General features: G+C 59.3%; 1 protein-coding gene across 4 annotated transcripts in view; it reads left to right on the plus strand.

Annotated features, from left to right (window-relative positions):
• ARHGEF18 (Rho/Rac guanine nucleotide exchange factor 18) overlaps positions 1-13,884 on the plus strand; it is a 93,274-nt gene extending 79,390 nt beyond the window's left edge. For all 4 annotated transcript variants that reach the window (XM_061150406.1, XM_061150408.1, XM_061150407.1 and 1 more), the window contains 13 exons: positions 556-804; positions 2,222-2,298; positions 3,693-3,871; positions 4,859-4,938; positions 7,169-7,351; positions 8,449-8,538; positions 8,848-8,969; positions 9,575-9,631; positions 9,729-9,776; positions 9,905-10,375; positions 10,746-11,079; positions 11,722-11,838; positions 11,924-13,884. In XM_061150406.1, coding sequence (XP_061006389.1) covers positions 556-804; positions 2,222-2,298; positions 3,693-3,871; positions 4,859-4,938; positions 7,169-7,351; positions 8,449-8,538; positions 8,848-8,969; positions 9,575-9,631; positions 9,729-9,776; positions 9,905-10,375; positions 10,746-11,079; positions 11,722-11,838; positions 11,924-12,078 — 2,162 coding nt within the window. In that variant the 3' untranslated portion in view covers positions 12,079-13,884. The remainder of the gene's footprint in view (positions 1-555; positions 805-2,221; positions 2,299-3,692; positions 3,872-4,858; positions 4,939-7,168; positions 7,352-8,448; positions 8,539-8,847; positions 8,970-9,574; positions 9,632-9,728; positions 9,777-9,904; positions 10,376-10,745; positions 11,080-11,721; positions 11,839-11,923) is intronic.
• The last annotated feature ends 1,755 nt before the right edge of the window (positions 13,885-15,639 follow it).

A 15,639-nucleotide genomic window follows, 5' to 3' on the forward strand; every position in this document is an offset into this window, starting at 1 on the left:
TGGCTAAGGTCACTCCTGGGGGACCTCTGTGTCACATGTCTGGTGCCATGGAGGGCAGAGAAGATGAGCATGTAGCCCAGCCCAGGGTTCCCGGAGGCCAGGGCAGTGCTGACCACACCTCCCTCATTTTCTCCAGGGAATTTGGGCAGTGGGAGGATGCAGGAGTGCCGCTGCCCTTGGAGTGAGAGGAACCAGCCCTTGGTGATGGTGGGGGGACGGTGGTGGGAGTCTTTTATGGAGAGCTGGAGGGCAGGGGGAGGCTGGTTACCCAGGAGCGGCCAGCAGGGCTGTGCAGGGCCGTTTTAATCGCTTGACTTGCGCCTCAGCTTCTACATTGGACAAACACTCTATCTTGGTGACAGCCAGGCAGTGGGCTGTTACCTTTACCTAGGAGAAGCGTTTACTTCTCAGGAGATTTGAGCTGGGAGGTGATTCTCGCGGCCGCTCTGAGCCATGGCCTCGGGAGACACGTCCTCGACGCCATAGCCCGCCTGCCTCCATCACGTTTGTGGATGCGCAGACCAAGGAAAGCGCTAACTCTGCTATGTGTGGTAGCTGGCTCCGAGGACCACAGAGACCTGACCCAGGCCCTGAACCTCATCAAAGACATCATCTCACACGTGGACGCCAGGGTCAGCGAGTGCGAGAAGGGCCAGCGCCTCAGGGAGATCGCGGGAAAGATGGACCTCAAGTCCTCCAGCAAGCTCAAAAATGGGCTGACCTTCCGCAAGGAGGACATGCTGCAGAGGCAGCTCCACCTGGAGGGCACGCTGTGCTGGAAGACCGCCTCCGGGCGCCTGAAAGGTAAAGCCCCGCCCCCGCCGCTCCCGCGGCGCCACCACGGGGCGCTCAGCACCGTCTTGGGCTGGTGGATGTCGTCCTGGGTTGGTGGTACCATATTAGAGTAGTGGGCGCCATCTTGGATCAGTGGCACCATCTTGGGGTGGTGGGGTCACCTTGGGAGTGGTGGGTGCCATCTTGGAGTGGTGGGTGTTATCTTCGAGTGGTGGGCACTATCTTGGCTCCGTGGCACCATTTTGAAGGGGTAGGTACCAGCTGACACAGCCACCACTTCACGGCTAAAGGGAGGTTACACACCAAGTCGGGACGAGCTCAGAATCAGAGCAGGAGTGAGGTGGAGGCGGCTTTGGGGGCGCCCTCTGCCTCCAGTGATGGAGACAGTATGGTGCACACAGCAAGGGCCACCAGGTGAAGGGGGCGCACCGGGTCACTGACTCCTGAACAGAAACCCAGCATATCATGACTGCCTGATTCAGCAGAGGCCTCAGAGTTCTGAACAACAGTAACAGGCCCCAGTGGGGGTAGAGGATGCGACCTGGGTGGCCCACCCCCCCCACCCCGCTGCTTAGGTTGAGCTCCAAGCCCTCTCAAGATCTGCTGTGCAGTTCCAAACCAGAGCTCACTCAGGGCTCATCCCTGAGTGTCCTGTCCTTTCCATGAGCCTCTGGAAACAACCATCACCTATCCTTTGGCCTCAGCATCTTTAAAGATCTCTGGGGAAGTGTCACAGGTGGCCAGATGACAGGAAGTGTCTGTTCTCCATGTGAGCAGGTGAGCAGCGAGAAGATACGGTTTACAGCTGAGACCCCCTCTGTGCCCAGCACCAAGGCAGGTGGCTGAGGCCCTACCCCCGTGGGGCTCAGGTCAGTGGGCAGACAGAGAGAAGTAAACAGGCAAGCAGTGAAAAGCTCAGTACATGCTGCAGAGGAACCCCACAGGCTTCAGTGCAGGAGGATTCCGTGGGGGGGGTATCTAACTGGGGTGGGGAGTCTTGAGCAAGCTCCCCGAGGAGGCGGTGTCTTCATTTCCCACAGCGCTAGTGCCGCTGTTGGAGACACAGCTTAGGATTCGCACCCCTGTGTACCAGCTCTGCCGGGCAGTCACCTCACGATGTCCCCACAGGGACAGGGCTCCAAACCTGCCACCACCATGAAGCTCGGGCGCCTGGGGACGAGAGTGTGGCTGCAGCAGGAGGCAGGATGCAAGGGTCCAGGGGTTCACTGTTAAATGTTGAAGCCAGGAGCGGGGAGGCGGGGGTCAGGTCGAAGCTGGGACACCCCCGACATCAGGCCCCTGCAGAAGCATCATGGCACCGACTTAGCGCCACAGGGCCGAGGCCACCTGGGCTTCTGTCCGCCTGGCGGGATCCACACGGCCACGGGGACCCTGAAAGACGTCTCCTCTCGTGCCCTCCCCTTAGACGTCCTCGCGGTCCTGTTGACAGACGTGCTTCTACTGCTCCAAGAAAAGGATCAGAAGTACGTCTTTGCATCCGTGGTACGTGTCCTGTCCCTTCACTGCTTGAAACCTGCCTGCATGGAGGCGGCTGAGGGGCGGGAGAAGCCAGGGGGCTACCTCAGTGCTGGGCCGGGGGTGGCCCAAGAGCATGGGGCTAGAAGAGCACACCCACATGTTACCCCGTTGTCCCGGGACCTCCCAGGGCCAGAAGGTGCCAGCAAGGCAGGAGCAGACTTTGCCAAAACCAGGGTCCCATGCAGTGGCCTGAGGGGGCCTCAGGGTCATGCCAGTGATGCCCGGTCACCCCTGAGGATGCGGCTCAGGCAGCCACCATCCTGTGAGCTGTGGCTGCGTTGGCCCCATGGCCCACTGGTCCTCGAACAGCCGCACTGCAGGAGCTTCCCGCTGGGGAGGACTCGGAGTCAGTCTGGGGTCCATCCACCCCACCTGGCCCTCATCCACCAGGGACTTGGCCTCCTCCCCCGCTCGCCTGGGTGACCCGTGGATACCCATGGCTGAGTCTCCCTGGAGAGGAAGGGGGACTTTATCACTCAACTCTGGAGTCTCGTCCCTTTCCCAGAGACAAACTGCCTTCTCAAGAAGTTTCCAGAAGTGGGTCACACTGTCACGCCCTTGAAAATGGTCTCACCCTGACCCCAGGAAGCCCCATGTGTGCCGTGGGGCCTACGAAGGTGACACCATGTCTGCTGCTCCTGTCTGTGCCTGGATCCTGATCACCACCTCTGCTCTCTGACAGCAGTCCTGCTAGGGTCAGGGCCACCCCCTCAGCCCTCACTGCAACTTAATCACCCCTTGAAGCACATGGGCCTTCCTGCCGCCCACGGCTGCTCCCTCGGCCGTGTTGTTGCTCACTCAGTCCTGTCCGACTCTTTGCAACCCCCTGGGCTGCAGCCTGTCTCCATATACCATCATGTTTTCTGAAGTTAGGACCTCAGCATATGGATTTAGCTAGGGTCAGTGGTGGCTGGAGACCAATTCAGCCCATAACAGCCAGTTAAAAGCGTGCCTTTTACTGGTTGGTCAGAGCACTGCCTCTTGGGGGATGCCCAGAGATTGGGAATACTGCTTGGCTCTGGTTGTTTGGGACACAGGTTTGGGAGGAAGATGTGTTTATTACCATAGACCACCAGCTCTTGTATTGCTGAGTTTTGTACAACGTACATGCATTAGCGATCATAAAACATCTTTTAAGCACGTTGAACAGACACATGAAAAAGGATGTGAGGATATCATCACCATAGTGCCTTTTTCCCCCTAGATGGCAAAACCTTTCTGCCTTGAATTAGAGGATAAGCGGGGTGCACGCCCCCACCCCCCACCCCCACCCCCTTCCCCTCCAGCTCGCGGTTCCACCTCTGTGGGGCAGCAGCAGGTACAGGGTCACCCTCCCTGTCCCCCTCCCACCTGTGCAGGACTCCAAGCGCCCCGTCATCTCGCTGCAAAAGCTCATTGTGAGGGAGGTGGCCAACGAGGAGAAAGCCATGTTTCTGATCAGCGCCTCCCTGCACGGGCCCGAGATGTATGAGATCTACACCAGCTCAAAGGAAGACAGGAACACCTGGATGGCCCACATCCGGAGGGCCGTGGAGAGGTGAGGGGCCGGGTGGGCCTCCCCGCCCCCACGGCTGCTCCCTCGGCCGTGTTGTCGTTGCTCAGTCACTCCATCGTGTCCGACTCTTTGCAGGCCCTGGGCTGCAGCCCACCAGGCTCCTCTGTCCGTGGGATTTCCCAGGCAAGAATACTGGAGTGGGTTGCCATTTCCTTCTCCAGGGCATCCTCCCGACCCAGGGATCGAATCCCCATCTCCTGCATTGGCAGGCGGGTTCTTTACCACCGAGCCACTAGGGAAGCCCTTGGCTTCGGCGGCTGGCAAATCGGCAGAGGCCTAGAAGTGCCTGTGAGGGTGCTGGGGTCACAGGCAGGCGGGAGACCTCTGGGCTTTTCCCCTCCCCCTCACTCCACCTCAGTGCTCTGTCATCCCCTCATCTGAGGGCAGACAGACAGGACCATTGGGCTCCTTCTGACGTGACTAACAATGCATGTCTCTGGGACAGGGTTGCAGGGCTGGCAGCTCTAATCTTCTGTATTGGTGGGCTGTTCCCCTCCCACGGGGGCGGGAGGTGGTGCTGTCCCTCCTCCTCCAGCCACAGACCCCAGCCCTGTGGCTCCGTGTGATGCCTGGCTCATGGTCCACAGATGGGGATGGGGGTCCAGTCCCCACACCTAGCCTGCTCCCTCTCTACACGCAGAAGCTTCCCTTAGTCTGCTCAGCCTCCCCTCGGTACTCAGCTTCAGCTTTGCTGGGCTGGCATCCTCCCATACGTGGGAGGTCCCCAGGGAATGAATTGCCCCAAATAGTGTCCAGGTATTTAAAACCTGTGGCCGGTTGTTTCCCACCACTTGGAGACTGGATGCGTGCTGATGGCTGTATCTCCCCTTCAAGGTTGACCATTAACAAGCTACATCTCTTAGCACATCAGAGATGCTTTTTACAGTGGCTTGTCCAGGCGGACCTCTGCCAGCTCAGAGGCAGCCAGTCCCTGGGGTGCACTCACCCATCCGTCCCCTCTCCCTGCAGCTGCCCAGACGAGGAGGAAGGGCCCTTCAGCGAGGCCGAAGAGGAAAAGACCCGTGCTGTGAGGCTGAGGGACTTCCAAGGTGAGGGGGGAGGGAGTCAGTCCGACCTCCGCACCCATGACGCAGCCCTTACCCAGCGACACAGCCCCGGGAGCCCTCCTGGGCCCAGGGTGGCCCTTCTCTTCTGTCCCATGCGGGCTGGCCATGGAGCAGATCCCTGCCCACATATCCAGGACTTGAACTGTGGGATGGCCCGTGCCCTGGGGCAGTGACCTTCCAGGGAGCATGTGGGAAAGGGATGGGGGGGGACTCTGGGACTCCTCCTGGGGTCCTCGCTCAGGAAAGGACTCGACGTGGTATCCCACGTCAAGTGCGCCAGACCCTCCGGGTCCCTGTGAGAGCTGGGATTCCCACAGCCTCCTCCTGAAGTCGAGTGGACTCAGGCCATCCTGGTTTTGCAACCAGTCACACCAGCTTCCTCTTCCATCTGGATATTTTTTTAGCTCTGTTATCGAACTATATTTCACATACCACACAGGTCACCCAATCACAGTATGCCATGCAGTGGCCTTTAGTCTATATCAGAAGGTGGTGCAACTGTCCTGGCAGTTTCAGGCTGTTTTCATCACCCCAGAAAGAAACCCCATCCCCATTAGCCATCACTCCCATTCTTTCTCCACCTCTAGACCCTGGGAACCTCTGTCCTACTGTCTGTCTGTGAATTTAGCTATTCCAGACACCTCGTATCAATGGGGACATTTGTCCCTTTGTGACGGGTTTATCTCACTGCATGATGTTTTCAAAGTTCATCCATGCAACAGACTCTTTCCTTTTTTAAAGCTGAATAATATTCCATCTTATAGCTGGACCACATCATTCTTATTCTCCTCCCCAGTTTTCACAGCTTCCTGTGCAATTTAGCAAGGTCATTACCAAGAATAAGTCCACGTACTTTGTGATCTCAGTCAACTCCCCTCTTCTCCCTTGCTTACAAAATCTTTATATTCTACTTAGATAACATTGAAGCAGTAAGCACCTAAAATTAGGTAGTGCATATTTTATTTCTCTGTGTGGGGAAAGATGCACATTTGAGGGTATTCAGGAATAAAATTATTCAAAAGAAAAGGGAGATCCCCTTGACCCCGAAAGTATCATGCTAACATAGTGCTCATTTCATCCCGTCCTCACTCTTGTATTCCTGCCGAAGGGTAATAAAGTACAGGCCTTGCCCAGACACATCTCCACAGACACCTCAGAGTCATCCCGGAATGTCTCATTGTCACCCATTCCTGACAAGAGTCATGATGAATTAGAAATAGCTCTTCTTCACTGAGCTCTTCTTTCCCATCTTGGACCAAAAGCCAATCTCATCCTTCACACCAGAAGGTCAAGGACCCTCCCATCAAAGCTAGGATCGAGACAGGGCCCCCACCACCACCATCACCACCATTAGTTTCTCCACCCTGGACTTTCCAACCAGGGTAATAATGGGAAGACTCAGAAGTAAGAGATCATAGTTGCAGGAATTCCCTTGTGGTCCAGTGGTTAGGACTCCACACTTTCACTGCCAAAGGCACAGGTTCAATCCCTGGTCGGGGAACTAAGTTTCCACAAGCCATTCTGCACAGCCAAAAAGAAAATGGGAAAAAAAAATCACAACTGGAAGGGAGGTGGCAGAATTATTTTTTGCAGGTGACAGGATTATCTGCCTAGGAAATCCGATAGAATCAACTGGAAAACTATTGGAAATGGTAAGAGAGCTCAGTAACTTAGCTAAATAGGTGTATATATATATATTTATACTAGCAGTCACCAGTGAGAAAGTCTACTAAAATAAGTCATAGTCACAGCAGCTAAAAAAGTTATAGGGACTTCCCTGGTGGTTCAGTAGTTAGGACTCCACACTTCTGTTGCAGGGGACTCAGGGAACTAAGGTCCCACATTCTGTGAAATGTGGCCAGAAATAAAAATTTTAAAAGTATAAAACCCAGAGACTTGTAAGAAGGCTTTCAAGATTAGAAAACTAAGTCTTTAAAGGCTCTCTGTTTGTCCCAAACTAATAAATTTAGTCTGCTGTGGCCCTCCCCCACATTCCCACCACATTTGATCTTTTTATAATCGAGGAAAGCAAGCAGAAGACAGGGCCACACCCTGCCTGCCTCTTGGGAGTTGAAGGGAGTGGTTCAGGACAGGAAGAGGGTCAGCGGGAACGCCGGAGGCCCGCCTGGCCCAGTGAGGCATCATGACAGCCGGCTCCTGGGGGGAAACCACCCCAGAGGAGGCTGACCACCGCCTCATGGCTGCTTTGCAGAACGACTGAACAGGAAAGACCAGCAGATTGCCCAGAGCCTGAGTGAGAAGCAGCAGATCTACCTGGAGATGGCTGAGATGAGCGGGCTTGAGGACCTCGCCCTGTCTCGGCTCCTCTTCCGGGGAGGGGACCCTCCCGAGAACCTGCAGGGCGAGCTGATTCTCAAGTCAGCCATGAGTGAGAGTGAGTAGCCACCAGCCCACCCCCATCCTTCGTGGGGTCTCCCAGGGGACCCCAGGCTGGGCACACAGCCCCATGTGGCCTACAAGCAACCCCATCCCCACGTTCTTCTGCCCGCTTCTGTTCTGTTAGAGCTGGAAGGTCCCTGGACAGTCGGGTGCCAGCCCCTTGCTGCAGACTCAAAGCACCATCTCACATTCACTCAGTAAACACTCCCAGTGCCTGCTGCGCTCCAGGCCCCGTGCTGGGCACGGGGGATCTCAAATTGACTGAGATGGTTCCTCTTTCTGATGAGTGGATCACTGATGCTCTCCCCAGAAAAAGGCACACATACAAGTTTGGTGGGTCATTTTAGGGGCTCCTGGTCCCCGTAGCCAAGGGATGGTGCTGGCCGATAAGCGGCCTGCTTCCCGGAGCCATCAAGGCCCTTGTGGAGCCCTAGCATCTTCCATGCGGCTGCTGAGTCCTGTGCCAGGCCAGGGGGTTTGCTGGGCAGGATGGCCAGTGCTTGTTCAATCTGACAGCACAGCCAGGGCTATTCTTTCATTAGCCGGCAAGACAGACACAGCCCTGCCCTCCAGAACTTTCCATCAGAGTGAACAGGCGGGAAGGGTCCCACGTGGACTCTCAGTCTTGCTCCCTCCAGCCAAGCCGACATCTCCCTTGTCTCTAGTCACCACTGTTCCTGGGCCCTGAGACCCCCTCATGTCTTGTGCCTCAGCCTAGAATATTCTCCCCACCTCCTCACCTGGCCAGCCTGTGTGTCCTCAAGCACCTTGTGTGACCACCCCTGCCCCCTCCCCTCGAGGCCACCTCCTGTGTCTCCTGACCATCTGTGTGACCGTCAGCACACAGGTAGTGGCCATGCTGAGTTCCCTCCCCGGCCCGGGGCCCCCCACCTCGCACCCCATGGTCCCCTGAGATCCCACCTCTCCTGTAGATTGGCATGTCCTAGGTGCAACACCTATGCGGGGGGTGCACAGGCTAGGGGGGTAACCGACACCCTGTGAGGCCTCTGCCTGGGTCCCTGAACTTGGCTCTAAATGCCAGGGCGGAGCCATAGGGTGACTCGGTGCCCCTCCGTCCCCTTCCTTCCACAGTCGAGGACATCCAGAATTTCATCTGCAGGCGGCTGGGCAACGCCTACGGCCAGACAGAAGACAGGGGCAGTGCGGGCAGCCCAGGCAAGGGTAAATGGTGCTGCCACCTTCTGGTGACCCTGGACCTGGGCAACCACGGGAGGGCATGCCTTTCCACGGCATCTGGGCATTTGCTCTTCAGCATCTCTCTGCTGCTTCCCTCAACCTTCTGTAAACGCCAGGGTCAGCTTTCTGGAACTTGCTGGTGCTTGTCAGTCATGTTCTGGCAGCAGCATCCAGGCCGGTTCCTGCTGCTGGTTTCTGCGGCCTAGGTTCCCTACCTGGCCAGAGGATGGGGTAGGGCCAGGAGCAGGGCAGGTGGGATCCGAGGCATCTCACACGCCTGGCTTGGGGTTTCAGACGGCAGTCTTCAGAAGAACATGTGCAGCAGTGACCTCAGCCCCCGAGACTGGCAGGGCCTGGTGAGCAGCCTGGACTCGAGGCCTGGAGACACCCAAGGGGCCCCCGAGGAAGCTTCGAAGGTAGTGCGTTGCCTCCTTGGGATGTGCCTGAGCTCAGTACGGAGTCGGCTCATGTCCCTGTAATTATTCTCTGAGGCCGAACAGCCTGTGCTTGGTTTGTCTGGGTCAAACAGCAGCCAGTGCTACCCCACTCAGCAGTGACTGTTAATTAATGTGCAAATGGACATGCGGGTTCTTCCTGCAGTTCCCAGGAAGGGCGGGGTGGGAGGCGCACACGAGGGAGGCAGGGGAGGGGACCGGCTCAGGGCATGGCCTCATCGATAGGTGAGAGGTACTAGGCGGGGACCACCAGCTGTCAGTCTACACAGGTGTGCACCTTCCACGGATGTGATGTCACTGGCTGTTCCCTCTCTATGGCTCCGAAGGCCCACCCTTGCCAAGCACTGGGCTCCTCAGAGCCTCGCACATGATGGGCCCACACCCCCGCACCCTCCTACCTCCCAGGAACCACACTTTGCCAATTCTCCAGACACCAAGGCTGACAAGTCAGATGAGCGGTCGGGGGGCCGGTCCCATGCTAAGGGGATGTCTTATCAATAATGAGTGGGTCCCACTCGAGTCAGATTGGTCTTTAAAAGCTCTCTGTGTTGATGCTGTCTCCCCAGGCAGAGTCACTAGGTGCAGAGCCCAGCCCCCCACCACCTGCAGTCCTGGAGTTGGAGGTAAGTGAAGGCTTGTGTGTCCACGTCCCCACACCCACTCCCTGGGACCCAGCGGGGCTTCCTGCAGCGCCCAGTGGCCCTATCCCTCTCTCCGCAGCTCATCCAGCGGATCCAGACGCTGTCCCAGCTGCTCCTCAGCCTCCAGGTACAGGGCCTTTGGGGAGCACAGCGGGCCACATGTGCCCTCCTCCTTCAGGTTGAGGCTGGGGTCTAGGGGACGGCTGGGCTCTTCCTAAAGTTGGCCCTCCCCTCCCCTCCCCTCCACTCTCCCAGGTGGTCATCACCCAGCAGGACAGCTACGTGGAGATTCAGAAAGCAGCCATCCAGGAGCGTGAGAAGCAGTTCCGGCTGCAGTCGACGCGCGGGAACCTGCTGCTGGAGCAGGAGCGGCAGCGCAACTTCGAGAAGCAGCGGGAGGAGCTGGCGGGCGTGCAGAAGCTGCAGGGCCAGCTGCGGCTGGAGCAGCAGCGCTGGGAGCGCGAGCGGGAGCAGCAGCGCCGGGAGCTGGACCAGGCCTCCGCGCGGCTGCAGCAGCGCCAGAGTGAGGTGCTGCGGCTGCAGGAGCGGCTGGACCAGGAGCGCGAGGAGCTGGAGCGCCAGCGCCAGGCCTACCAGCACGACCTGGAGCGGCTGCGCGAGGCCCAGCGCGCCGTGGAGCGGGAGCGCGAGCGCCTGGAGGTGCTGCGCCGGCTCAAGAAGCAGAACACAGCGCCCGGGGCGCTGCCACCGGAGGCACTGGTGGAGGTGAGCGCCGGCCTAAGGTGCCTGTGCCTGAGCGCCTGAGTGTGCACGTGCGTGGGTGGGTGCGTGCCTGCGTTTTCGGGACAAGGGAGGAATGCTGACTCCATCAGGCCTGCACCAGGCTCTATGCCCAGATGGGACCCTCCGAGCTAAGAGGCTTCAGTTAAGCCACACCTGGCCTGGGAGGTGGGCGGGCATGCCAGGTCCATCCAGCCTCCAAAAACCCCACCCCCACCCTGGAGCCTGCAAAGTGTGGGCGGGGCTGGTGCATGGCACCGTGCTGATCCGCGGGGCGCGGCCTCTCCTTGGTACCCCAAGAAGGGCTTCCAGCAGGAACAGCGGCGTTGGGACGTGTCTTCTGTGGCTTTTTCAGACCCCGCCTCTAAGCCACGCTCCCAGCTTCAATGGGAACGGGCTGGAAGGATCCATGACCCTGACCAAAGCACCGGGGCCCCGACCCAACTCGCTGGTGTCCAGTGCCGGGTCCGAGTACGCCGAGCGCCCCGAGGTGGCCCGCAGGGACAGCGCCCCAGCCGAGAGTCGGCCGGCCAAGAGCGACGTGCCCATCCAGCTGCTGAGCGCCACCAACCAGATCCAGAGGCAGGCAGCTGTGCAACAGCAGATCCCCACCAAGTTGGCGGCCTCCACCAAAGGCGGGAAGGACAAGGGAGGCAGGAGCCGGGGCTCCCAGCGCCGGGACAGCTCGGGTGAGCGGGGGCTTCCTGGCACCCCCCTGCCCTCCCCTCGCCTGGTGCCCGCCTGGCCCCTTACCTCTGGCCCAGACACCAGCAGGAAACCCCAGCTGGTGATGGAGTTGAGGCCTGCCTGCACACACAGACACACACACAACCACCTCGCCACCCCCAGAGACTTCAGAGCTCAGTTCCTGTTCCCACCTCCGCCCTCACACTGGGATCAGACACAAGGGAGCACCTTGGTGATTCAGAAATGGGCCTCGGAAACCCTTGTGCAGGGGTGGGAAGTCCGCCAGTGACTGACGCTACTACTCCCCACTGAGTCCTCGCCCCCGCGCCAGTGTTCCCCAGTAGGAAGGCCCTGGGACCCTCCTGGGGAACAGGGCCCGGGTCCCAGGACCCCTGGGCTGCAGCATCACCGGGCCTGTTGTCCGAAGATTGAATGAGTCCAGGGGCCCCCTCTGGTTCACCAGGGGTGTCTGCTCTGGGTTTTGTTGGTGAATTCGGGGCCTGTTGTCTGAGCAGCATCCCTCCCTGGGAACCAGCACTGGAGGAAGTGTGGGCGAAGAGTGGGGCGAGGCCCTGGGCCGAGGTCTGGGTGCTCCGGCGCTGGGAGCGAGACTGCAAACCCCAGTATCTTCCACCCTCTTTCAGCCTCGTTTGACCTGAGGCAGCCGCTGCTTCTCAACAAGCTCATGGGCAAAGAAGAGAACACCTCTCGGAACCGCCGCTCGCTGAGTCCCGTCCTGCCCAGCTCCACGCCCCCCCAAGGTGAGCCAGCCCACCCAGCCCGCTACCCCCTGGCACCCACGGTGCCTGGCTGATGCTGACACCCACCACCCCGTCTCTCTTCCAGACCCCAGCCTCCCAGCCCCGACCCCAGGCCCAGCCGACGTCCCCACCGAAAACCTCCCCCTCAAGGCCCGAGGGTCATCCTTCCAACCCGGGGCCCCATCCTCCACAACACTCGACAAGGAAGAAACCGGCAAGGAAGACGTCATCTTCTTCTAGGGGGCATGGCTCGGGTGCAGACCCCTCCCTGCACTGTCCACTCTTCATGCTCTGTGGCCCCACCCCACCCCCAGGCCCACCCTCTCCCCTTCCCAAGCAGGCCTCCTCTGACATCTGCCAGGATGGGGCAGGCAGGGCTGGCCTGCTGTCTTGAGGCTGCTCACTCTGAAGGATTAGCAGTGGTGCCTGGGCTACTTTGTAAACCTTTTTTCTAACATGAAAAGGAAAGTTTGTAATGGAAGGTTAAAGCAAAGCTAACCCACGGAGCTGCCATCTGCCATCATAGCGCCCCATTCCAGCAGAGGAGAGTCCCACTCCGCGCTGTCTTTCCAAGGTAGTGACCAGGGCCACCGGGAGATCCTGGAGCGAGCCACAATGACACCAGCAGGGGCCCGGTGGGGTTGGCTCTGTCCACAGAATCAGGCCAAATTGACTTCTAAAGCAGAGACCTCAGTGGGTTCATGGTGAACTTCTAGGCCAGGATGTGAGCCCACCCAGAGGTGGCCCACGGTTCACCCAGGACAGAGGGCCACAGGGCAGGCAGGGTGGCTGAAGGGCTTGGCCGATGGCATGCCCGGTATGTCCTGTAGGTTCGGAAGCTCCCTGAAAGGGGCTGACCGTGGGGGGGGGGGACAGACCACAAATCATTTTAATCTGGTGGAGGTTTTTAAAACCCACTCTTGTCAAAGTTGGTGCTTTCCCAAAGCACCTCTCAGACTCAACGCCTGGCAAGCCAAGCCCAGGGCTTCCACCAGGGCTGGCGCATGCCTGAGGGTCCCAGCCCCGAGTAGAGTCCTCCTTCCCCATGAGGTGGCCCCCAGCCGGCGTCCCCAATGGATGGGCAGATACTGGGGTGACACAGAGCAGTGGGAGCAGAGCTTGGAAGGGACCAGTGTGGCCTGGGCGGTTACTGCTGCCAGCGAGTGCACAGACCGCCGCCTCACAGGCACCTCACATCCCGTGAGCTGTCGCAGGTTGTCATCAGCTCCCCCAGAGGAGGGCGAGGACCACCAGTGCAGCCTCATGGTGCAGCCGCAGGTGTTGGGGTGGTGCGGCGCATCCATAAGCAGTCCTGGAGTGACAGTGGGTCACACCCACGTTCCAGCTCTGGCCAAGTGCAGGCTCGGGGCCAGGGAGCATTCCAGCCTTTTCCTGCACCCGGCTCCCCTGCAGAAGCCAGTATCCCGCCAAGCACTGGTGGGAAGACAGGGTCTGGGGTAGAGCAGGAGCCTGGGCACCACAGCCCACGGTGACAAGGTACTGACAGCAGCCCTGGAGCTCTCCAGAGGAGCAGTGGCCCCCCTCCCCCGGGACACATCCGGTCACCCATGCCACATCTGTAATCACTGTGTTTGGTCCTGAGACGCATCGGAGCACTTTAGAAAAGCTGACTTTACATTCCTGTCCTGTCGTGAAGAGGACATTACTGGGCCCCATGCCCCCATGCACGGGATCCTCTCTCACCCACCCAGGGAATTCCTGCAGGGATAAGTTCAAGGCCACGTGGTGGGAATCGGCCAAGGAGGCTTCCAGGTGGTGCCTGCAGCGGGGCAGCACCATGGGCCCATCCCACCAGGACCCCGAGGTCACTCCCGGGTACAGCCCAGTCTCGTTTGTAAAGTTAGGAGTTGAGCAAACATTCCTACTTCCATGGGGTCTGTGCACATCTTCGTTAATTGTGACCATGACCTTAGTCAACCCGACGATCATTTTTTACAATGACAGCAGCATTTCCTCAGTAGGGGTTATGTCTGAACTGCTCTAGAACTTAAAACCTGACTCTAGCAATAAACGTGTCTAAAGGGAGCTGACCAGAGTCACTTTCTTTGGGGTTTTGTTTTAGGATAACCTGCCCAAACTTCAGTGCTGCAGGCTGCATGGCCGGTGGCAAGGGCACTCAGACCCTCTGTTTTGCTAGGAACTTGGGGAGTCCTGGACACCAGGCCCAAGGCCTTCTTGATGACCAGGCTGTGATTCTCTACCTCTCCTGGGAGGGGAGAGTGTAGGGAGGCAGGGACATGTCCCAGGCCAGTGACAGCCCTCACCCCCACCCCCACTTGGCATCAGCTCAGACTAGTGACAGGATGGACCGCACAGACAACCCCGGTCAGGCAGCCTGCTTGCCTGCTTTAGTGCCGGTGAGGAAGCCCCAGACAGCGATTCCACCTGGACAGTCAAGGCTGGAGGCAATGGCACTGCTGAGGTGGCTGCGGGGGTCCCCCAGCCTCCTGCGCTGGCTGGGTCCCCACCCATTTAGGCTGCCCCCCCACCCCGCCACCATGGTCCAGAGATGTCAGCCTCCTTGACGAGGGGGGACCCTACTGGCTTCTGGACCTGTCAGTCTCCCTCCTCAAAGGAGCCTAATTTGCCATACACATGCTCCCCCACATCCCACGAAAAAGCTGGAGATCCCCCTGGGGCTTGGTCCCCTGGAATCGTCACCTTAGTGCACCCCAACCTATAACTGAGCTGCCAGCCCAGGGAAGGGCACTGGGCAGGGGGCGTGGACACATGACTGGCAGTGCCCGCAGCCGTATCCCAGCCCTGCTGCCCAGGCCCTCGGGGATGCCAGCCCCTGGGTACCTGTGACCTGCCGTATCACACAGGCAGGTGTTCACATGGTTCCCTGGCAAGCACACTGCCTTGCAGGTGTTAACTCAGTCCTCAGACAGGCAGCTGCCACTCTGACCCCCACCCTAATCTCCCAGGTCCCCTGGGTGCCTGGAAGGCAGAGCAAGAGAGAAGGGGGAGACTGACCTGGCCCAGCCTCCTAACCCAGAGGGAGCCCCCCAGATGGACAGGGCAGGGGCTCAGCTGGAGGCCAGGCGGGGTCCTTGTGTCCTGTGAGACCCTGAGCGGCCCCACACCCCAGCTATTCCCCACCACGTACCTTCTTTGTAGAAGAAAACATGGTTGAAACCACAAGCTTCAGGGCCTGTAAACATGACCATTCATTGCTCTTCCAGGGGCCAGTGAGTGAGGGGCAGGCGTGGGCTGCCCGCCACCTGCCAGCATCACCTGAGGCCACACACGCACGTGGCCTCTGTTCCCCAGACTGGAAACAAACTGGTCCCTTCTCGCCCACCATGCTTTCACAAGCTGAGAGCCCCAGGCATCTCCAGTGATGATGCTCAGAGCCCTCGAAATGCTCAGACCGGCCCTGAATGGACCACGGCAGCCCCGAGTCCATGCCGTGGCTGTGAGATGCTTCAGCCACGACAGGCGCCCCACGATGCCTGGGAGCTTGAGACCCAGGCAGGGCCTGGCAGAGAAGGCAGCATCCACAGCCAGTCAAGGGTGCCCAAGCCCGCGGGTTGGGGAGGAAGGACTGCCCTCTGTGGCTGAGCCTCTCGGGGTCAACAGGCTGCGTTTGCAGCATCGGAGGGAAAGGTGGGCCGGGAGGTGGTGCTTCCTGCTGCAGCTCCAGCCCACAGGAGGCTGAACCCTGGCCCACGGGGAGTTGGTGGGGGAACCTGAGCGCCCTCCCAGAAATAAAGCCCAGGGGGCGCCCCCGACCGCTGGAGAAAGAGGGCGTGAGAATGAGCAGACAGAGACGGGGCT

Source organism: Dama dama, chromosome 9 (genome assembly GCF_033118175.1).
Source record: "Dama dama isolate Ldn47 chromosome 9, ASM3311817v1, whole genome shotgun sequence".
Lineage (NCBI taxonomy): Eukaryota > Metazoa > Chordata > Mammalia > Artiodactyla > Cervidae > Dama > Dama dama.